Genomic DNA, 19,648 nt, shown 5'->3' with positions numbered 1-19,648 from the left:
AAACTGTGGGTGAACTGGACATTTTTTTCTAGATATTTCTAAAACTTTCAGTCTGTGTGAGTTTCATGTTCTGTGAGGAGAGTATGCCCAACACATATATTTCATCCAGAGAAGGCAATTGCAAATACAACACACAAATGCAACATGCACACAATAGGATGACAAGATCACAACAAACTAAATAATGTATGAGACTCAATATAGATTTCATCTTCAGTGAGGTTTCTTGTAGGTGAAGGACCTGCCCTGTCCTAGCACACTGTAACACAGCAGGACTCAGAGGCTCTGTTTCACTTCTTTATTGATTTATAACCAGTTTCACTTGTGAGGGTTTGAGATTTATTTTTTTTTATTTTTTTGCCATTAAAGCAAATTTCATCTGCAGGAAAATTCTAATATACATCTCAGGAATAACATATTCCCCACAAGATCCATTTAGGAACCCCCTGGAGCTTTGGACTATATCACATGGTCTCCCTCAGCAGATTATTCAGTTAGCATGGAGTTGTTTTCTGAGGATTTTAATGACTCTCTTCTCAAGTTTAAACCCTCATACTGAATAATGCTAAGGACAAAAAGAAAAATACAAAACTCGTCAAATGTTCTCTGCCGATAGCGATCATGTGACAGAACTGAAAGGTCCAGTCAGACAGCTGCAAATGGACCTCGTGGTGCTTGGTTTTAACCAACTGCTGATTCCAGTGTCAAGAACTTTTATCCACAGGATTTTAAAGTTTGCTGCATAACTGATATAAAATTATTAACTCTACCAAAACATAAATCTGGACAGCAGAAAAGCAAGTATGTCTTCTTGGATTGACTCAAAGGCTTCATTCGGTCTAAAGACGTCATAAGGCACTTATTATTTCTCCATTTGTATTTTTTTTAAGAATTCACATTGTGAATATGAGCATCAGCTTTCACAGCCCCGTTTTTCACTCCGGAAAGTCATACTTATCTCCAAATGCTGACCTTCACAATAAGAGCTGGCCTCCAGACAAAATAAAGAATAAAAGCACAGCTTGGGCATTTACAGCAAAGTGCACTGATGTAAATTAACATTTCAGAAAACAAATTAACATTTCAGAAAACAAATTAACATCACTCGAAACACTTTTACAAGTGGCAAAATCAACCGGAAAGGGTAGGTACTAACTCCAAGGCTGACCCGGAAGTGATAACGGAAGCGGGCATTTCAACCCAAGATGGACAGCAGTCGAGTGGCGTTTTGCCCGTTTTGCGGGGCACATATGAGTAGATTAACGCGGTTTTGTTTTTCTTGTGGACGGTCCTTAGAGTTTTTAAACGGCACAGAACAGACAGAACGACCAGATATGCTGCAGCAGTGCATACGATATTTTAATGAGGGTCACTCATACGCTGTAATCGTAGACATGATGGCATGTTTACACGGTGTACACATCAGCTTAAGGTCGCTGAAAAGCAAACTGAATGATGCCGGGTTATATCGCAGAAAGGATTTGTCCTCTACCGACGTCATAACTAGAGCAATACGAGTGGAACTTCGTGGACCTGGACAGCTGTTTGGCTACCGCATGATGTGGCAGGTACTCAGACAAAAGTACAATCTGCGAGTGAGGAGGGATCATGTAATGAATTTGCTCCGGGAGCTTAATCCTCAAGGGTGCGAGAGGAGAGCACGCAGAAGGTTTATAAGAAGAACCTACCACTCCATGGGACCGAACTATATGTGGCACGTGGATGGTTATGATAAACTCAAGCCATTCGGTCTGGCACTTTCAGGGTGCATCGATGGATTTTCCCGTAAAGTACTGTGGCTTATATGTGGCGCAACAAATAATGACCCATCTGTGATCGCTCACTATTTCCTGTCATGTGTGCGAAACCTCGGTGTCATCCCCATGAGACTGAGAACCGATTGCGGCACGGAGAACGGGACCATGGCCGCAATTCAGTGCACGCTACGCCACCACCACAATGACTACTACTCTGGAGCGTCCAGCCACATGTATGGCTCATCCACAACCAACCAGAGGATTGAGTCCTGGTGGTCCATATTCAGAAAGGGAAGGTAAGTGGTATTCATACTTTAAATTCATTTTGAGTGACCATCGTTTAAACATGGATATGAAAATTATAACACTATATTACTGATTTTTTTTATAGGTGTCAGTTCTGGATGGAGCTATTTGCAGACCTTAGAGAAGCTGGATACTTAAATGGGAGTCACGAGCATCAGTGTCTGCTGAGATATTGCTTTGGTGATGTTATTCAGAGGGACTTGGATGAGTGTATGAGACTGTGGAACAGTCACAGGATCCGCCCCTCCAGAACAGCATCATGTCCAGGAGGAGTGCCAAATGAGCTCTACTACTTACCACACAGGTAATACTTTGGTGATAGATGGTATTTTCCATTTTATCATAAATTTAAATGTAATCATATCTTCTCTGTAATATAGGTTTGGCTCCAGAGACTGTGGATTTAAAATCGAAATGACTGAACTGGATGCCTTTCCTGACGTTCATCTGACAAGAGCTCCATGTGGGGACCCAAACATGCAAGAATACTTGGACTTTGCAGTGGAGCACAATCATTTACAGAAGCCAGAACAGTGGCAGTCTTCAACTGAACTATATCTGAAACTAAAAGAAATTGCTCAGCTATGAATTGAAGGGAAGTTTATTGTAATGATGGTGGAACATGTACACAACTTGTCACCCACAGTTTCAGTATTTAAAATTTGGAAATAAATGAATGAAAAACAATTGTCCAAATGCTGTCTGAGGGGAAAAAAAAAAGACATGCTTGCTTACCGCAATTTTAAAGTATTTTAACAAAAGTAACTGCACCTTTAAATGCACATAATACCAACAAAGAACAAAAAACATTTTGAGTCCAAGTTTTCCTGCTTTAACATACCTGATTCAGATGATTGCAGTTTAAAAAAAAAAAAAAGCCTGTTAATCAGTTATTCAGGATTAGGATCTCTGATCTAAAACGTGCAGGGCATTGTGCCTGGATGACCAGGTTTGAAAAACACTACTCTAATGGTTATCTAGCTATATAGTTTATAGACAACCAAATCCTGGACTATTTTGAATTCCAAAGTCCATTTGTGACTTAAACACACTATATGAATCCAGAAATGGTAATTTCAACAAGTTTGAACATGTATTTGCCATTGGGAGTGGAACGTCATCCAGGAACTCTATTTGTGGCAGTGGTTCCAAGCCAGATGGGGGAAGTGATGTCAGCCCAGTTGCAAACATCAAAATGTCTTCCACAGACACAGCAGCCTCGCCTTCTGCAAAGAAATAAATGTTCAAATATACCAGGCTAACGTGGTTTTCCAAGTAGGTACAAATAAAACCTTACAAACCTTCACAATCAAGGAGATAGTCTGCCCAGCAGGCCAAGGTTTGGCTTTCTTTCAGTCTCCTATTACTCCCTGAAGGGCTGAGTTGAGGTTTGAAGAGTCTCTCAAGCTCAAAGGCAGTCAGTCGCTTTTCACAGTGGCACAGGACAGGGGTCAGCAAAGTAGGGTGTTGCTGTAGTGCAGTCAGGAACTTAAGAGCTGAAAGACCATCTTTGAATCTACAAAGTGAACACACTGTTACACAGATATGTAGATGTTGCACACTAAGGCAAAATTGTTTGTCACAGTGACTGATAACAGATACACGTGCCATGGAGCATTACAAACTAAACATTCCTACATTAAAAAAAAAAAGAAAATTACATCATTAAAAATATCTTACCTGTCAATTACAGATGAGTTGCGGTCAAAAATATACCACTGGAGGTAGGTGGCCACAATTTCTGTCTTTTCGTCCACAGCAGCCACATGTCTAAGACAGCCTGCTGTCTGCAACATTGTGCTGTGTCTCATGATACATTCTTGTAGAGCATCCAATGTAGCAGCATTCTCAATCTGAAAGACAAAGAGACATACCCAACACATTAAATAACTATGTGTTAATCTTGACCATTTTTATTTAGTGACATATATAGCATGCTGTAACCCTACAATACCATAAATTCATAATTCTGCAAATGTATATGTGTGGGAACTAAACATCATCATTGAACAGTGCAGGAACTATGTTAAACTCTGTCCTACCACACTGGATTTATGTTATCCCCACCTCTCGCAAAGCTTTCCCTATTTCTTCATCAGTTATTAAATTAACTGTTGGTTTGAATGAAGGCTGGCCAGCAAGATACTGTACAAGATCTTCTGACAGGAAATGGGGTCCCGGACCTCCATGTACAACTGAAACTGCAATCATCTGTCCTGCCAGGAAGTATTCATCCTCCCTAACAGCTGTGAATGAATTCATATTGTAAAATGAAAACATACATTATTTACTTTAATAAATTGGGGGAAAAAAAAAAAAAAAAAAAAACATATTCTGTGTCACATATCTGTTTACTAATAACCATCCATTAGTATAGCACATATCTAACCCTATGCATACCATTTGCATTATAGACCAAGAACCGATGTCCCTCTGGTCCATCAAAAATTGGCCGGTCTTTCAGGTGCTTCATTAGCAGAGTTAAAAAATTCTCATCTTGGACCACCTGTGTCAATCCCTTCCTCATAAACACCTGCATCATCGGTAAATCTGACCAGCATGTCACAGTTTTCAGAATATGATGAACGTCTGAAAATGACATTACCTGTCCTGGCTGAATTGTAGCTTGATGTCCCAGTGCATCTCTTAAACACAATGAAAATAATAAAATGATTACCACAATAGTCATATAAGAATGTAAACAAGTACATGACAGATTCCTCTTGGCTGATAAATCATTAGAAAGGTTCTCTCTCTGTGAAAAAGGCTAGATGCAAAAATCTACTTACCTTTCATTTTCAGACTTATCTTTGGGAGTTCAAAAACCTGTGAGGAAAGTGCATAAATTTATCAGCAGTTTCTAATAGCTTCAATAGCTAATTTGTGCCACCACAGTTTCACAGTGAGCCGAATCAGACAGTCCAGTACTGATTACACGATCAGTACTATACAACTTACCTGGACGTGTTTTTGTTCTTTAGCCCGGTGTCTTCCTCTAGGCCCGTAGTTAAAAGACTGACGCTCTTTGGACTTCGAGCTTCGGTATTCCAGGAACTGTTTATATGACGAGCAAGGTTTTTCTGCTGAAATTAACAAAGCTCTGTCTCAAAAAACAAAATGAGCTAACCAATGACACTAATAGCTTTCATTCGTATTGGCTACTTCAGATAGCGAGCGCTATGCTGCACTTACTTTGTTTAGCATTATCCGGCTGTTGACATATCCCCTGTGCCTCTGGACCTTCCGTCTGTTCTGTCCCATTTAAAAACTCTAAGGACCGTCCACAAGAAAAACAAAACCGCGTTAATCTACTCATATGTGCCCCGCAAAACGGGCAAAACGCCACTGAACTGCTGTCCATCTTGGGTTGAAATGCCCGCTTCCGTTATCACTTCCGGGTCAGCCTTGGAATTAGTACCTACCCTTTCCGGTTGATTTTGCCACTTGTAAAAGTGTTTCGAGTGATGTTAATTTGTTTTCTGAAATGTTAATTTGTTTTCTGAAATGTTAATTTCTTCTGAACTTGTAAAAGTGTTTCTCGTATTGTTAATTTGTTTTCTAAAATGTGATTTTGTTTCTAAAATGTAAATTTGTTTTGCCACTTGTAAAAGTGTTTCAGATTTTGTAATTTTGGTTTGCACCTCCCGGCCACCGTAGTAATATGCGGTATAAAAGCGCAATGTAATTCTACGTGCGGCTAGCTTGAGTGCGTCTTCGAAAATGAGGGCTCACTTGACCGCAGTTACTAACGTCGTCCACCCACCCTGTGTTAATACTGCAGGGATCTGTTAGCCAGTTGCCGGTGGTCAAAGTTAACTTGCGGAGGTAGTTTTCTCGATCTTTCGCGGATAATCCCTTAGCGTAGCTTGACAAGCCATTGCATTCCGCCATACTTCCATTTTCAGAATGCGCGCGCATCGCTACCTACGTCATCATTGTTTACGAAGAGTAAATGGGTCTAGACATTAAGACAAAAATAAACAAAACATTAAGTTTTGTTTGTTTATTTTTGAAATAAAAAGATACACTAGATAAAAAGATACACTACAAAACAATTCGTCAGCATAACTGCTTTCAAGTCATTATGATGTCATAAGCTTCCATTCCAGAATCACACAGTAAGGTTTGACAGCGTTCAACATTTAAGCTAACTGATCCAAGAGACAAACACAAAGCATCGAAACTCAAGATAAACAATAGAGAGCAGCCTTCAAATATGGCAAGCTATAATGAGCTCCGTATTAAGAGAACATTGTGTGATGCAATTCTCAAAGTGGGTGATGTCGAATTTCCAGTCCACAAGATCATCCTCTGTAACTGTAGTCCGTATTTCCGGTAAGTTGCTTACTTGATAACAAGGGAAAACTGATGGATTTATGTCCTCAAGATATGTCATTTATGATCTGAGTCTGGGAACAGTGTCAACAAGTGAACTAAAGGAACATGTTAAATCATGGAACTCTTTTCACAGTAAAAAAAATGGTTACGTTTACTAAAAAAAAGTTTAAATAGCAGCAGCAGTAATTAGGCCCGAGCCAACCGAAGGGTCGGCGAGACAATACTGTCATAGTTACTGATATCTGAGCCTCAGCAACTCCTCAGTTTTAGTATTCATGATCACAGTGCCCTTGGGTCTGTAGTTGTGTTGTGGTTTAAAGCTACTTGTACATGACATCATTTACTGTCTTGTTGTCTTCATGCTTTTTCAAATTCTCTGCTGTGTCTCCTCTACCCTCAGGGCTTACTTCACACGCTGGACCGCCCCAGACCAGAAGGTCTTCAAAATATCTGGCCTGTCTCCTGACATGATGAAGCTCATCATTGACTTTGCGTACACTGGCTCAGTTTACGTGACAGAGGACAATGTACAAGAACTTCTGCTAGCAGCCGATCAATTCAATGTAATGGGCCTCGTAAAAATCTGCTGTGACTTCCTTGGGGAGCAGCTCTGCCCAGAGAACTGCGTTGGCATGTGGCAGTTCACAACCATATCCCTTTTCCCCGAACTGCGTGCCAAGGCCTACCAATACATCCTCAACCACTTTAAGCAGGTTGTTGCAGAGGAGGAGTTCCTAAACCTCACTGTGGAGGAACTTGCCGATATCCTTGATAATGATCACCTCGATGTCCAGGAGGACACTGTGTATGACGCTGTGCTTAAGTGGATCGCCCATGCACCTGCAGAACGGGAGCAACACATTTCCACTCTGTTGCCTAAGGTATTACCTTCCATTACTACATTTATTTTGGACTCAGTGCTTCAGGATTTTAGTGATAGTGTTATCCAGACATTTGTTTAAAAAAAAAAAAGAAAGAAAAAATCAATGCAGTAAGGCCACATTAGTCAAGTTGAGTCAATCTAAGTCGATCTGGGTTTAAGGATGCTTTAACATCTTGAGTTCTGCTGAACTTTATTTTCAAGCTCATGAGTTTGTCTTCTCTTGGAAAGCGATAAATAACAAGCAACTTAACTTATCAGTCAAGAGTGACACACATGTACAGGTTAATCTCTGGAGCTTGAAAAAGGCGACTGGACTTCTTTTTGTTTCTTGAAGACGTTTCACCTCTCATCCGAAAGGCTTCTTCAGTTCTCAACCAAAAGGTGGAGAGACCCAAGTATTTAAACCCCTGTGGGCGTAGTCCCCTGGAGGTGGTTATGACCCTCTATTGATCATGTGCGTGAACACATGTGCCCAGGTGTGAAGGGGGCGTGGGTCATATTTAATCAGTGGTTTCAGTTGAAACCAATTTAGGACTCCGCTCCATTGTTTCCTGTGGCCTATTGAGGTCACTGGAACAAAGGTGTGAATGGGGGTTGAGACGTCTGGGAAGGGAGCTCAGGACAGCACTGTAAGCGGGGGAAAGTTGGTGACGTAATCCACCTCCTCTGTTCAATGATGGTTGTTCACAGTGGACATAGATGGCTTCTTTCACTCCTCTTTCAAACCATCTGTTTTCCCTGTCCAAAATGTGAACATTGGCATCCTCAAAAGAGTGCCCTTTTTCCTTCAGATGCAGATGTACTGCTGAATCTTGTCCTGTCGAGGTGGCTCTTCTATGTTGTGCCATTCGTTTGTGAAGAGGCTGTTTGGTTTCACCAATGTAGAGGTCCGAGCACTCTTCACTGCACTGAACAGCATACACTACATCGCTGATCTTGTGTTTGGCGGGTTTGTCCTTGTCCATATGTGTCAGGCTTGTCAGAGAAACTCAGAAGAATTTTCTCCAAGCATGACATCCCAGTATACTTCAAACCAAGTCACACCCTAAGACAAAAACTGGTTCACCCCAAGGACAAACCCGCCAAACACAAGATCAGCGATGTAGTGTATGCTGTTCAGTGCAGTGAAGAGTGCTCGGACCTCTACATTGGTGAAACCAAACAGCCTCTTCACAAACGAATGGCACAACATAGAAGAGCCACCTCGACAGGACAAGATTCAGCAGTACATCTGCATCTGAAGGAAAAAGGGCACTCTTTTGAGGATGCCAATGTTCACATTTTGGACAGGGAAAACAGGTGGTTTGAAAGAGGAGTGAAAGAAGCCATCTATGTCCACTGTGAACAACCATCATTGAACAGAGGAGGTGGATTACGTCACCAACTTTCCCCCGCTTACAGTGCTGTCCTGAGCTCCCTTCCCAGACGTCTCAACCCCCATTCACACCTTTGTTCCAGTGACCTCAATAGGCCACAGGAAACAATGGAGCGGAGTCCTAAATTGGTTTCAACTGAAACCACTGATTAAATATGACCCACGCCCCCTTCACACCTGGGCACATGTGTTCACGCACATGATCAATAGAGGGTCATAACCACCTCCAGGGGACTACGCCCACAGGGGTTTAAATACCTGGGTCTCTCCACCATTTGGTTGAGAACTGAAGAAGCCTTTCGGATGAGAGGTGAAACGTCTTCAAGAAACAAAAAGAAGTCCAGTCGCCTTTTTCAAGCTCCAGAGACTACTATGACCTGGATGACTGAGAATCTACACAGACACATGTACAGGTTAAAGCAGAATAGGAAGACCTGTATATGTAATGTGATTTTATACTAAAGCATTTCTTTCTCCACTTTATGCCCTGGTTCTTTCTAAGCTGCACTGAATGCCTGTTTCAGGCATTCCCCTCAACTCTAGAATTGCTGAAAAGAGCAGCCAAACATAAAACTAAGAAACTATTTAAATTTTAAGTTTGCTTGTTCTTGTAAAGTTCATTATGGTACCACCTTTTCTATGAAATATCAACTATGACTAAGTCATATTTTGTATTCTATGTGTAGGTTCGTTTGGGACTGATGACTGAAGAGTACCTAAGGCAAAATGTGCTGTCCAATAAGCTGGTGGGCAGCAATTTTGCATGCCAATCCATGGTTGATGAGGCCACCAGAGCCATACGTGATATTAGACCCGGTGAGTCTGGCTTCTATCACCCGCTTGCTCGTCCTCGCCTGCCTCATTCCATCCTGCTCGCCATCGGGGGCTCGAGTGACGATCGAACTCATGTCATCGAGGCCTATGATTACCGGAGTGACCACTGGCTCAACTTAATGAACAACCTCGACCATCCTCGTGCCTCCTGTGGAGTTGCCTTCCTCAATGGGTATGTCTACTGCATTGGTGGCTGCAACAGATGGGTGGTTTTGAGCACCGTACATAGATTTGATATGACCACTCGCACCTGGAATGAGGTGGCACCAATGCACGAGGTCCGCTGCAATGTAAGCGTGACTGTGCTGAATGGGTGCATCTATGCCATGGGAGGCTGTATCGGATCGACAATCTACAACACTGCAGAGCGCTATCAACCTGACACCAACCGGTGGACTCTTATTGCACCAATGCGTGAACAGAGGCGCGATGCCAGCTGCACAACACTTAACAACCGGGTGAGAAATTCGCACAGACCTAGAAATCTGTCAGCAAGCATATGGCAATCATCAGTTGTATCTAACTGACCTCAAACTCATCTTTTGCATTTCTGTACATGAATTCAAGAGTGAGATAACAGCAGTAAATTTATTAGCCCACCACCTGATGTAAAGTTTATGTCAGGTGTCCTAAATTAACAGTACTGTAATACCAAAATCATGTTTTGCTGTTTCTGTAATAGTCAATCCACAAACTCTTTATTCAAAATGATATTTTTAAAACTAAACTATAATTATTGTTATTCATTAATTTTCAAATTTACTGTTTTACACAAGAAAGACAGACAGTAAAGCACATAATTATTATTTTTTGATTAAGATGCTAAATTACAGTTATCTGCTTGACTTCCTGAACCCAGCTTTTGTGGTTTAATGTTATGCTTAATTAATTTCACACTTCTCACAGGAGTCCAGAAATTTGGGTATAAAAATATGAAATCAGTTTGTTATTGGCCTTTCAAAAAACAACAACCCCCCCCCCCCCCCCCCCTTTTTTTTTTTTCTTTTCAGATTTACATTTGCGGCGGGTGCAATAGACACGGGCCCCTGGCCACGGCTGAATTTTACAACGCTGAGACCAACCAGTGGACGATGATCCAGTCAATGAAAAAGCCCCGCAGTGGATTAGGAGTGATTGCATATGCCGGTCAAGTCTTTGCTGTAAGTACATGAAACACTGCTGACACGGAAAAGTAAAAGTATAAATACTTTTTCTTCAGGTTTATTCGTCTTTGTTCTTAATAACACGCTGCAATAGGTGTCACTGCTTTAATAGCTTACTCTCCTGTAGTTGGTATGTATAGCACAGGTAACTGCTTAACTCTATCCAGGCAGCACCCTAAACCAATCTATTTCCAGTAGTGAGACCACACCTAAGGGAATCCATCTCCTGGTGTCTGCTACATGTAAACGGCAACTTTGGGCAATGCTGCAACTTAATTCTCCTGTCACTGTCTGGAGTACATGTGAAAAGCAGCTGAAGTATTGTGAGCAGGTGCCCTGTCTTACAAGGGTGCTGTGAAACTGCTTTCAATTGCATTTAATCATTTTACCCATCAATTTACTTTTAGGTCGGTGGCTCTGATGGAACCAATGATCTTTGCACCGCTGAGGTTTACAACACAGACACCGACGTGTGGAACGAAGTGAAACCTATGTCGACCCCCCGCAGCAACTTTGGCATTGAAGTAATCAACAACCGCATCTTTGTTGCCGGGGGCTGCAACTTACTCGACATTTCATGTGTTGAGTACTATGATGTTTTAACCGGAGTGTGGTCCGCAGCCTGTCCATTGAGCATTCCCCGCCGTGGATTGAGTTGTTGTGTGGTATCCGGGCTTTCCAATTTGGCCGATTACATCGTGCCACGTAATGTCCTGGCAGACGAGCAGGACGAGTCAGCAGCACACTGTTAAAGTCTGTACTGCTATGTATTACCATCTGAGACTTGATAGTCTCAGATGAAGGACTGAAATAAATCTTTAGTGCATCAAACTGTGGGTGAACTGGACATTTTTTTCTAGATATTTCTAAAACTTTCAGTCTGTGTGAGTTTCATGTTCTGTGAGGAGAGTATGCCCAACACATATATTTCATCCAGAGAAGGCAATTGCAAATACAACACACAAATGCAACATGCACACAATAGGATGACAAGATCACAACAAACTAAATAATGTATGAGACTCAATATAGATTTCATCTTCAGTGAGGTTTCTTGTAGGTGAAGGACCTGCCCTGTCCTAGCACACTGTAACACAGCAGGACTCAGAGGCTCTGTTTCACTTCTTTATTGATTTATAACCAGTTTCACTTGTGAGGGTTTGAGATTTATTTTTTTTTATTTTTTTGCCATTAAAGCAAATTTCATCTGCAGGAAAATTCTAATATACATCTCAGGAATAACATATTCCCCACAAGATCCATTTAGGAACCCCCTGGAGCTTTGGACTATATCACATGGTCTCCCTCAGCAGATTATTCAGTTAGCATGGAGTTGTTTTCTGAGGATTTTAATGACTCTCTTCTCAAGTTTAAACCCTCATACTGAATAATGCTAAGGACAAAAAGAAAAATACAAAACTCGTCAAATGTTCTCTGCCGATAGCGATCATGTGACAGAACTGAAAGGTCCAGTCAGACAGCTGCAAATGGACCTCGTGGTGCTTGGTTTTAACCAACTGCTGATTCCAGTGTCAAGAACTTTTATCCACAGGATTTTAAAGTTTGCTGCATAACTGATATAAAATTATTAACTCTACCAAAACATAAATCTGGACAGCAGAAAAGCAAGTATGTCTTCTTGGATTGACTCAAAGGCTTCATTCGGTCTAAAGACGTCATAAGGCACTTATTATTTCTCCATTTGTATTTTTTTTAAGAATTCACATTGTGAATATGAGCATCAGCTTTCACAGCCCCGTTTTTCACTCCGGAAAGTCATACTTATCTCCAAATGCTGACCTTCACAATAAGAGCTGGCCTCCAGACAAAATAAAGAATAAAAGCACAGCTTGGGCATTTACAGCAAAGTGCACTGATGTAAATTTTCAATTCAAGTCCCAAAAGGTTGGAGCTTCACTTCAGATGCTCGGATCTCTCCGTCCCTCACTGCTTCCTCCGCTTGTATCTGATGACAGGGTTGTGAGGGGTGTGAATCATTGTGGTGTAGTTGATTGTGGGGAAATATCCATCCACCAGGTCAAAGTTGTACATGCGGAGCAAAGTGGACCAGATGGTTTTGATCTGGACGTAGGCAAAGTTTTCCCCAATGCAGCGATGACGGCCTGAAGGCAGAAAACAGGATGAATTTAATTTAAAGCAGTCTGACTGATGACTCGTTGGGCTTTAACAGGTTTTGGTTTTATTTTACAGCAAACCGTAAAATGCCTCTTCTTACCAGCTCCAAAAGGTACATAGGCAAACTTCTCCCCTGCGGCAGGATTATCGTTGAGGTAGCGATCGGGTTTGAACTCCAACCTGTCCACCCAAGTGTCGTGCAACCGGTGGTTAACAGTTGGGGAGACGCACACCTGGTGCCCCACGGGGATGGTGTATCCTGCTGCAGTCTGAGAAAGCAAAAGAGAACAGATACAAAAGTCAGCTGAGGTTTTCTGCAAATATACCTTACATCATATAATCAAATGCAGAGAAATGGAGCATGTACAACTTCCAGAATATAATACATTTTTTTAAGAAGTGTATTACTTGAGCAGATGTAGAGAATGCCCATACCTGAGGAGAGCGAGCCATCCTCATCATGGTCATGATGGGTGGGCGGAGCCGCAGGGTTTCCTTTAAACAGCGCTCCAACAAGCTGAGATCCTTCAGCTAAAGATGGTGACAGGACTGGTTGAGTCACAGCAAATTTTAGAAAATATCTGGACTGTCAGCCTGTCCTGAGGACTAAAATATTCTTCTGCTTTTTTTTTTCTCTTTTAAGTCATGTGGACTTTCACCTGAATGACCCCAGCAGCAGCATGTTCTCATGCTAAAGCTTGAGCTCAGGGTGGCTCTAAAAACATCCGATGTACAGAGAGGCAATGGTGCAGTAATCTTTACACCTTGTTACTACAATACAGTTCTACAGCCAGCAGGGGGGGTATCTCTCACAAAGATCTGACTAACCATCTGAAGGAGAAAACTTTCCTTTTACATTTAAACCATGCACAATTTATTTACTCTTGATTATTATTGATACTTCTATTATCAGTAATGATCCTCTGCATTTCTGTCATAATTCGGGGGTGACTCTTACCTCATCAAAGTCAAGTGGAGGCAGGTCTTCCCCGCACACGGCCTTCTGCTCTGCGTAGCAGCGCTCCTGCAGAGCTTTGTCTTTGGCCAGGAAGAAGCCCAGCCAGGCGCTGGTGGTGGAGGATGTGTGCTGACCCGCCAGGAGGAGACCGATCAGCATCCCCGCGATCTCGTTATCGGTCAGCGGCCGTCCATCTCTGAAGAAAAAGGAAGAGGGTTTGTTTTGGTTTTTTAGTCCTATCTGACTAACATGCCTCATTGAGTTAATTATAGTTTTTCCTTTTTTTCTGTAATAAATCTGTTTATTCTGGGTTAAACTGTGATGCTCATAGGCTGGACTATGACACTAAACAAGTGTTTCTTTGCTTGCCAAATTACACTCATTATGCAAATGCATGTGTTCAATCAAATGTGTTCACTTATTTGACAGAAATCTACACATTTTTCTCTTATTTACGTTCACAGACCTCTAGATAAACTTCCTGTTGTTCTTTGCTTATATCTGGGGAGTGGCTCATTCGGACTAATATATGACACAGCCTTGTTCCTTACTCATAAATACACAGCATGGTGCTCTAAAATGGCAGCTGCCCCCTCTCCTCCAGCTCATTGTTGATTTATGCAGCATGTGTCCACACATGTGGTCTTGGTTTTGTCCTACTCTTTGACCCTGGGCTGTTTTTGTTGTTTTAGCACTTATTCTGAGCCACTGATGTTATCTTACTTGTACGTGGTGTCGATGAAGGTCTGCAGGATGTCGTCTGCTTGCTCTCCAGACCTCCTTCGTTTCTGAATCACCTTGTAGAAGATGTTCTTGATCTCTCTGTGAGCTCTGTCCCTCTTCCTAAAAACAAAGACAGAAAGAAAATATTTCCACCCACTATTGTGTTATCACATGTATTTAATCACTCTAGTATTTCTGTACCTTTTTAGTCAAATTAAATTCACTCTTGTCTTCACCCTGTGTGCAGATGCTGCACTGGCTGTGTGCAGATGTTTTGCAGACCTACCTGAAGCTGGGCAGGGGCAGCCAGCCTGGCAGGAGCCACGCAGCATGGGTGAATCCTCCATCCAAGTCAGCGTAAAGCTGAGCCACGCGTTCATCCAACATGCCGCGGATCTCCGTCCCATGGAGGCAGCTGCTGGCTGTCAGGATGATCAGCTCGGACAGAGCCTCAAACAGGTCTGGAACAGGTGACAGTTCATTTAGGAGCAGCAGCAACAGCAACAAACTTATAAATTGTTTTTCTGTTTGTTCAAGTTCTTAAATATGTTAAATAAATGACTTGTGTCTTTTATGGCTGCTTTTTATTTTAATACAAATTATGTTGCAGTTATTCGTGTCTTACTTCTCTGCCCGCTGTCACCCCATCTCTGAAAATACTCAATGGTTTCTCTCTCGATTATCTTGACATGTTGCCTAAAACGGGCAATGTTGAGCCCAGTCTTAAACATCTTCTTTTGTTCCAGGAAAATCTGCAGCAGATGAAAGGAAACGTGCATCTCAGCTGATCTGAGCATACGGAAATTCTTTAATAAATCGACACCTTCCTTCTGAGGAGTGAATTTGTTGGTTCTGAGATACTCACGTGGTTCGGCACGTCGTAGGCGACTCCTTTGCCGAACACCGGAGTGGTCAGTCTCGAGTAGACGTCCTCTGCATTCAGGTCTTCATTTTTGCTGTTGAACATCAGTGAGGCTGCTTCACTGCCCAGCAGGTAGGTGAATGTTTTGCCCACCATGGTGAAGCTGAACACGGGGCCGTACTGTGGGCGAGCAGCAGAGAGTAAACCGAGAGTAAACCTCAGGAGTTCAAATTGTGCTCAGGAGTCAGGATAAAATTAATCCTTTATTTATTGTTTTTTTTTTGTTGCATGAATCACTGAAAGATTTTACCCCTCCAGACCTCTGACAGTTGATTTAAAATGCTAACAATCTAAATAATCCTTATGTAAATTAAACTCTTGATTAGGTGCCATGTTTTTAAGGAGTCACGAGACAATAAGGTTAGGGATCAAGAACTTTACATCAGCCTCATATGGTGAAAAGGTTAAGAAGTGTGCAGTACACAGTGTAGTAAGCTATTTCTGTTCTGTGTTGTTTCATTAAGCTTATTTTACTATATTCAATTTGCTACAGTGTTTTATTTTTACTTGGTAATAAAACATGGTAATAAAATGCACGGTATTGGTGCTTTTATTTGCACCGGAGCAGGTGAAACGGACTCACAATGGTTTATCTTCGCAGTAATCTGTTTTGTTAAGTTTATAAACCCAACTTGATATATTGAGTTCAGGGAAAAACACCAGCAAAATATTTATAATCCGGGACCAGGATCCAGTATTAGATTTTCTGCTGATTAAAAATAAATACATTTTTAAAAAACACGTTTTAAATTGCCACATACATATTCTAATACTTACTTTGTCATACGCATTTTCTAGAAATTCAATGGGGCTCTTTCCAAATGCAATTGCATGTCCCAGAAAGGGGATGCTGGAGGGTATGTACGGTGGGTGTTTCTGTGCAAAGAGACATTTATGCAAATAAAAGCGAATTCAAACTCAAGCTTAGAAAACAGTGGATGTGTTATTTGAGCAGACTTACCGCGTCCTGGTCTGTGGACTGTTTAAGAAGCAGTTTGGAGATGTACCCCAGAGTGAGCGTAAAGACGGAGGCTGCCAGTATCACGGAGGTCAGGTTTTCGTTCACTGTCCCCACAGTGTCCCCGAGCAGTTTAGCGCTCATCTGATAAATGGGTATCGACATTTTAACTCCCTCGGTCTGACCTGTTAGCCCCTAAAAACAAACCCCTTTAAAGCGTGTCCGTCTAACACCGCCGGTCACCGTCCACCCGCTATAAGGCTCACCGTCGAGGACCGTTCGTAATATTTCCCCAGCCACTCTACCTGTCTATACTCATCCTGCCCCCGCCTGATCAACGCTGGCTTTTGATTGGCTGCTGACCACATGTCAGTCAAGCAGCTGGCGCTGTGATTGGCTGCGGCTTCCTGAACCGATGTCTTGCTATATGATGTCACACCTGCAAGACCACCATCGATTTTAAGGAGTTTTTCTTCAATTTAAACTTTCCCTCTACCTCCAGAATTCAGTAATGTGTAATGATAAGGGAAATATTTCCGAGTACCAAGACGGCTTAAAGGTTTACAGCAACATATGAGCTGGTTTGCAATTTGCGGTGGGGTGTTTGAGGATTATCAGCAGAGGTGGCAAAAGTACTGACATTCTGTACTTAAGTAGAAGTACAAGTGCTTGTGTTAAAAAATACTTTGGTAAAAGTCAAAGTACTAGTTCAACTTCTTTACTTAAGTAAAAGTAAAAAGAAGTGCAGGCTCTGAAATGTACTCAAAGTAAAAAAGTAAAAGTAGTTCTTTGGAGGACATTTCTACCAACTATATTTCTGTAAAGCTAACTGAACCTGTAATGATGTGTCTATCTGTTACATAAAATTAGTTATTCACTGGCATGCAGTGCACAATGGCAATATTGTCTTTCAGCATAATAATAAAATCAAGTGCTCTCTCTCTCTCTCTCTCTCTCTATATATATATATATATATATATATATATATATATATATATATATATATATATATATATAATTAGGGATGGGACTTTAACGCGTTAATTTCGATTAATTAATTACGGGGAAAATAACGAATTAAAAATTTTAACGCATGTTAATCGCACTTTGCACCGGAACGTTTCTCAGTGCACGAGTTCCAGGCATACAGATTATATCGACGCACAATGTCAAAAATTCAGCGGCCGCATCGTTCAAAGGACCCGGCCCACGTAGACCTCGCAGCCCACGAAGACCGCAAAGGCCGGAAGTGAGCAGCTAGCCTTCATATCAGCGTCACCTCTGCGTCTTTATTCAATTATTAAGTCTTTATTCAAAATAAGCTGTTAAAACAAGCATAACACACTTCAAGATCAAGGAATACAGCTGAGAATGATTAATTTCCAACTATATTAAGTGAGACATTAATGTTGAATAAAACTATCCAGTTATGATGCTTAACTTTAATTTCAGGAGTTTGCTTATCACAGGAGCACTTCCGCCCTTCGTTGGTCTGTGTAGTAGACTGGTGGGAAAATAAACAAAATTTTGAAGTTCAAGCTTATGTTGATTCATTCATCAACCAAACTTAAATTAATATTTATCATGGTAAATATTTAAATGTGATTAATTTTGATTAATTAATTACAAAGCTCCTAATTAATTAGATTAATTTTTTTAATCGAATCCCACCCCTAATAAATAAATATATATATATATATATATATATATATATATATATATATATATATATATATATATATATATATATATATACATATAAAACAATACATTTTCAAAACGTCATTTCTAACCACTTCAAATCCAAATGCTGTGATGGAGAAACTAGTACAGAGGTAGACTATAAAATATTTAGATATGTTTAAATGAGATTTATTTACATTAGTATCTTTGAAAACCCCACATCATAAGTTCTATTTTTTTTTTTTTAATATACATTATAAAAAGTTATAGGCATGTATGTGTCATGGGCCACCAGCCAGCCAGGCTGGTGTATTCTCTCTTTCTCTCCTCTGTCTTTGTGTGTGTCTGTGTGTGCATGATAACCACACCTTTGTGTTTCAGTGGGCAGCTCCTCCTGGGTTTCTGCTCCCCTGCTCAGCACACCTGGAGCTGATAAGCACACCTGTGCGCTCATCTGCTGCTACTTTAATGGAGGAGTGACCTTCAATCGACACTCAATTGTTGTGCTGTCCGAGTCAGTGACTTTGGCTCTATTTTATATCCATTTAAACCTCTTTTGGCAAAAACCTGTCCTCTTATCTGTGTATCTTATCTGTGCAAATTTCCCTGGCATCCCCAGAAAGAGGAGCTGTGAGTGAAGAGACAGTGTGACATTTGTTTAGGTTCAGTCTGTTCTGTGGTTTTGGACCTCTGCCTGGATTTGGACTTAGTTTTTTGGAGACTCACATTGTGCAATTCTTGATTATCCTAATTGTAAATAAGCCTTTTGAATTTTTAGTCATGAGTCCCGCAGTTGAGTCCAGCTGCTAGCTGAGCCATGACAATATGTTTGTGTGACATTACTACAAGGTCATGAATGTAGTATTTCTGGTGCACCTATTTGACTATTCAGTGCCATTAAGATTAAAAACTCATCCCAAGGGGGCTCTGTTGGATTAAGATCTGGTGACTGTGGCGGCCGTCTAAGCAGTGAACTCACTGTCATGTTCACAAAACCAGCTTGAGATAATTTCAGCTTTTGAGCTGACTGGTGTTATCCTGCTCAAAGCAGCCATCAGAAGATGGGTAAACTGTGGTCATAAAGGGGTGGACATGGTTATGGTACCGAAGTCAACAATACTCTGGTCGGTTGTGGTGTTTAAACAATACTCAGTTGGTACTAAGGGGCCCAAAATGTGCCAAGAAATGATCCCAAACACTTACACCACCAGCTGCAGCCAGAACTGTTGATACAAGGCAGGATGGATCCATGCTTTCAAATTCTGACCCTACCATCTGAATGTTGCAGCAGAAACTAAGACTCATCAGACCAAACAAGGTTTTCAAATTTTTTGTTGTCCACTGTTGGTGAGCCTGTGTGAATTGTAGCCTCAGTTTTCTGTTTTTAGCTGACAGGAGTGATATCCAGCATGGTCTTCTGCTTCAAGGTTTGGCATTCAGAGGTGCTCTTCTGCATATATTGGTATAACTAGTGGTTATCTGATTTTCTGTTGGCTTCCTTGGTGTAGTTTAATCCCAATTTCACCATTTATTCCCGGTATGCAATGATCAGTGATATGGCCAGATTACCTTGAAATTCATTAAGATCAAACTTTCTTGAAGCTTTCCGTCT

The 19,648-nt window shown here is 41.3% G+C and overlaps 4 protein-coding genes across 4 annotated transcripts; 2 read left to right on the top strand and 2 right to left on the bottom strand.

Annotated features, from left to right (window-relative positions):
- Positions 1-19: 19 nt before the first annotated feature.
- On the top strand, positions 20-2,709 carry LOC115787648 (uncharacterized). Its single transcript, XM_030740410.1, has 3 exons — positions 20-2,053; positions 2,149-2,367; positions 2,444-2,709. The coding sequence occupies exons 1-3, from the start codon at positions 1,206-1,208 to the stop codon at positions 2,649-2,651; spliced, it is 1,275 nt and encodes a 424-aa protein (XP_030596270.1). The 5' UTR covers positions 20-1,205; the 3' UTR covers positions 2,652-2,709.
- Positions 2,710-3,356: 647 nt separating this feature from the next.
- On the bottom strand, positions 3,357-5,954 carry LOC115788239 (G2/M phase-specific E3 ubiquitin-protein ligase-like). The gene is given in 7 exon segments (XM_030741193.1): positions 3,357-3,579; positions 3,744-3,916; positions 4,131-4,309; positions 4,464-4,551; positions 4,553-4,708; positions 5,022-5,117; positions 5,796-5,954. Coding segments are annotated over 7 exon segments (1,074 nt in total).
- A 122-nt stretch (positions 5,955-6,076) lies between these two features.
- LOC115787638 (kelch-like protein 10) lies at positions 6,077-11,475 on the top strand. The gene is made up of 5 exons (XM_030740399.1): positions 6,077-6,398; positions 6,802-7,282; positions 9,346-9,951; positions 10,504-10,653; positions 11,064-11,475. The coding sequence occupies exons 1-5, from the start codon at positions 6,280-6,282 to the stop codon at positions 11,406-11,408; spliced, it is 1,701 nt and encodes a 566-aa protein (XP_030596259.1). The 5' UTR covers positions 6,077-6,279; the 3' UTR covers positions 11,409-11,475.
- Positions 11,476-11,768: 293 nt separating this feature from the next.
- On the bottom strand, positions 11,769-16,640 carry cyp51 (cytochrome P450, family 51). The gene is made up of 10 exons (XM_030740401.1): positions 16,357-16,640; positions 16,173-16,271; positions 15,339-15,515; positions 15,099-15,225; positions 14,760-14,934; positions 14,474-14,593; positions 13,751-13,946; positions 13,228-13,323; positions 12,893-13,061; positions 11,769-12,779 (listed from the first exon to the last, which is right to left on the bottom strand). The coding sequence occupies exons 1-10, from the start codon at positions 16,516-16,518 to the stop codon at positions 12,601-12,603; spliced, it is 1,500 nt and encodes a 499-aa protein (XP_030596261.1). The 5' UTR covers positions 16,519-16,640; the 3' UTR covers positions 11,769-12,600.
- Between the last annotated feature and the right edge of the window lie 3,008 nt (positions 16,641-19,648).

This window comes from Archocentrus centrarchus, chromosome 11, assembly GCF_007364275.1.
Source record: "Archocentrus centrarchus isolate MPI-CPG fArcCen1 chromosome 11, fArcCen1, whole genome shotgun sequence".
NCBI lineage: Eukaryota > Metazoa > Chordata > Actinopteri > Cichliformes > Cichlidae > Archocentrus > Archocentrus centrarchus.
The sequence above is the reverse complement of the archived record's forward strand: the minus strand, read 5'-3'. Positions and strand labels throughout refer to the sequence as shown.

What these genes read in the sequence shown, in the direction of transcription:
- LOC115787648 (XM_030740410.1), top strand. Translation starts at nt 1,206, where the DNA reads ATGGACAGCAGTCGAGTGGCGTTTTGCCCGTTTTGCGGGGCACATATG. An exon ending in TCCATATTCAGAAAGGGAAG is followed by an intron (nt 2,054 to 2,148) that starts GTAAGTGGTATT and finishes TTTTTTTTATAG; the next exon opens with GTGTCAGTTCTGGATGGAGC. An exon ending in CTCTACTACTTACCACACAG is followed by an intron (nt 2,368 to 2,443) that starts GTAATACTTTGG and finishes TCTGTAATATAG; the next exon opens with GTTTGGCTCCAGAGACTGTG.
- cyp51 (XM_030740401.1), bottom strand. Translation starts at nt 16,518, where the DNA reads ATGTCGATACCCATTTATCAGATGAGCGCTAAACTGCTCGGGGACACT. An exon ending in GGGTGACAGCGGGCAGAGAA is followed by an intron (nt 14,935 to 15,098) that starts GTAAGACACGAA and finishes CACCTGTTCCAG; the next exon opens with ACCTGTTTGAGGCTCTGTCC. An exon ending in CTCCACTTGACTTTGATGAG is followed by an intron (nt 13,324 to 13,750) that starts GTAAGAGTCACC and finishes CACCATCTTTAG; the next exon opens with CTGAAGGATCTCAGCTTGTT.
- LOC115787638 (XM_030740399.1), top strand. Translation starts at nt 6,280, where the DNA reads ATGGCAAGCTATAATGAGCTCCGTATTAAGAGAACATTGTGTGATGCA. An exon ending in GCACAACACTTAACAACCGG is followed by an intron (nt 9,952 to 10,503) that starts GTGAGAAATTCG and finishes TTTTCTTTTCAG; the next exon opens with ATTTACATTTGCGGCGGGTG. An exon ending in ATGCCGGTCAAGTCTTTGCT is followed by an intron (nt 10,654 to 11,063) that starts GTAAGTACATGA and finishes ATTTACTTTTAG; the next exon opens with GTCGGTGGCTCTGATGGAAC.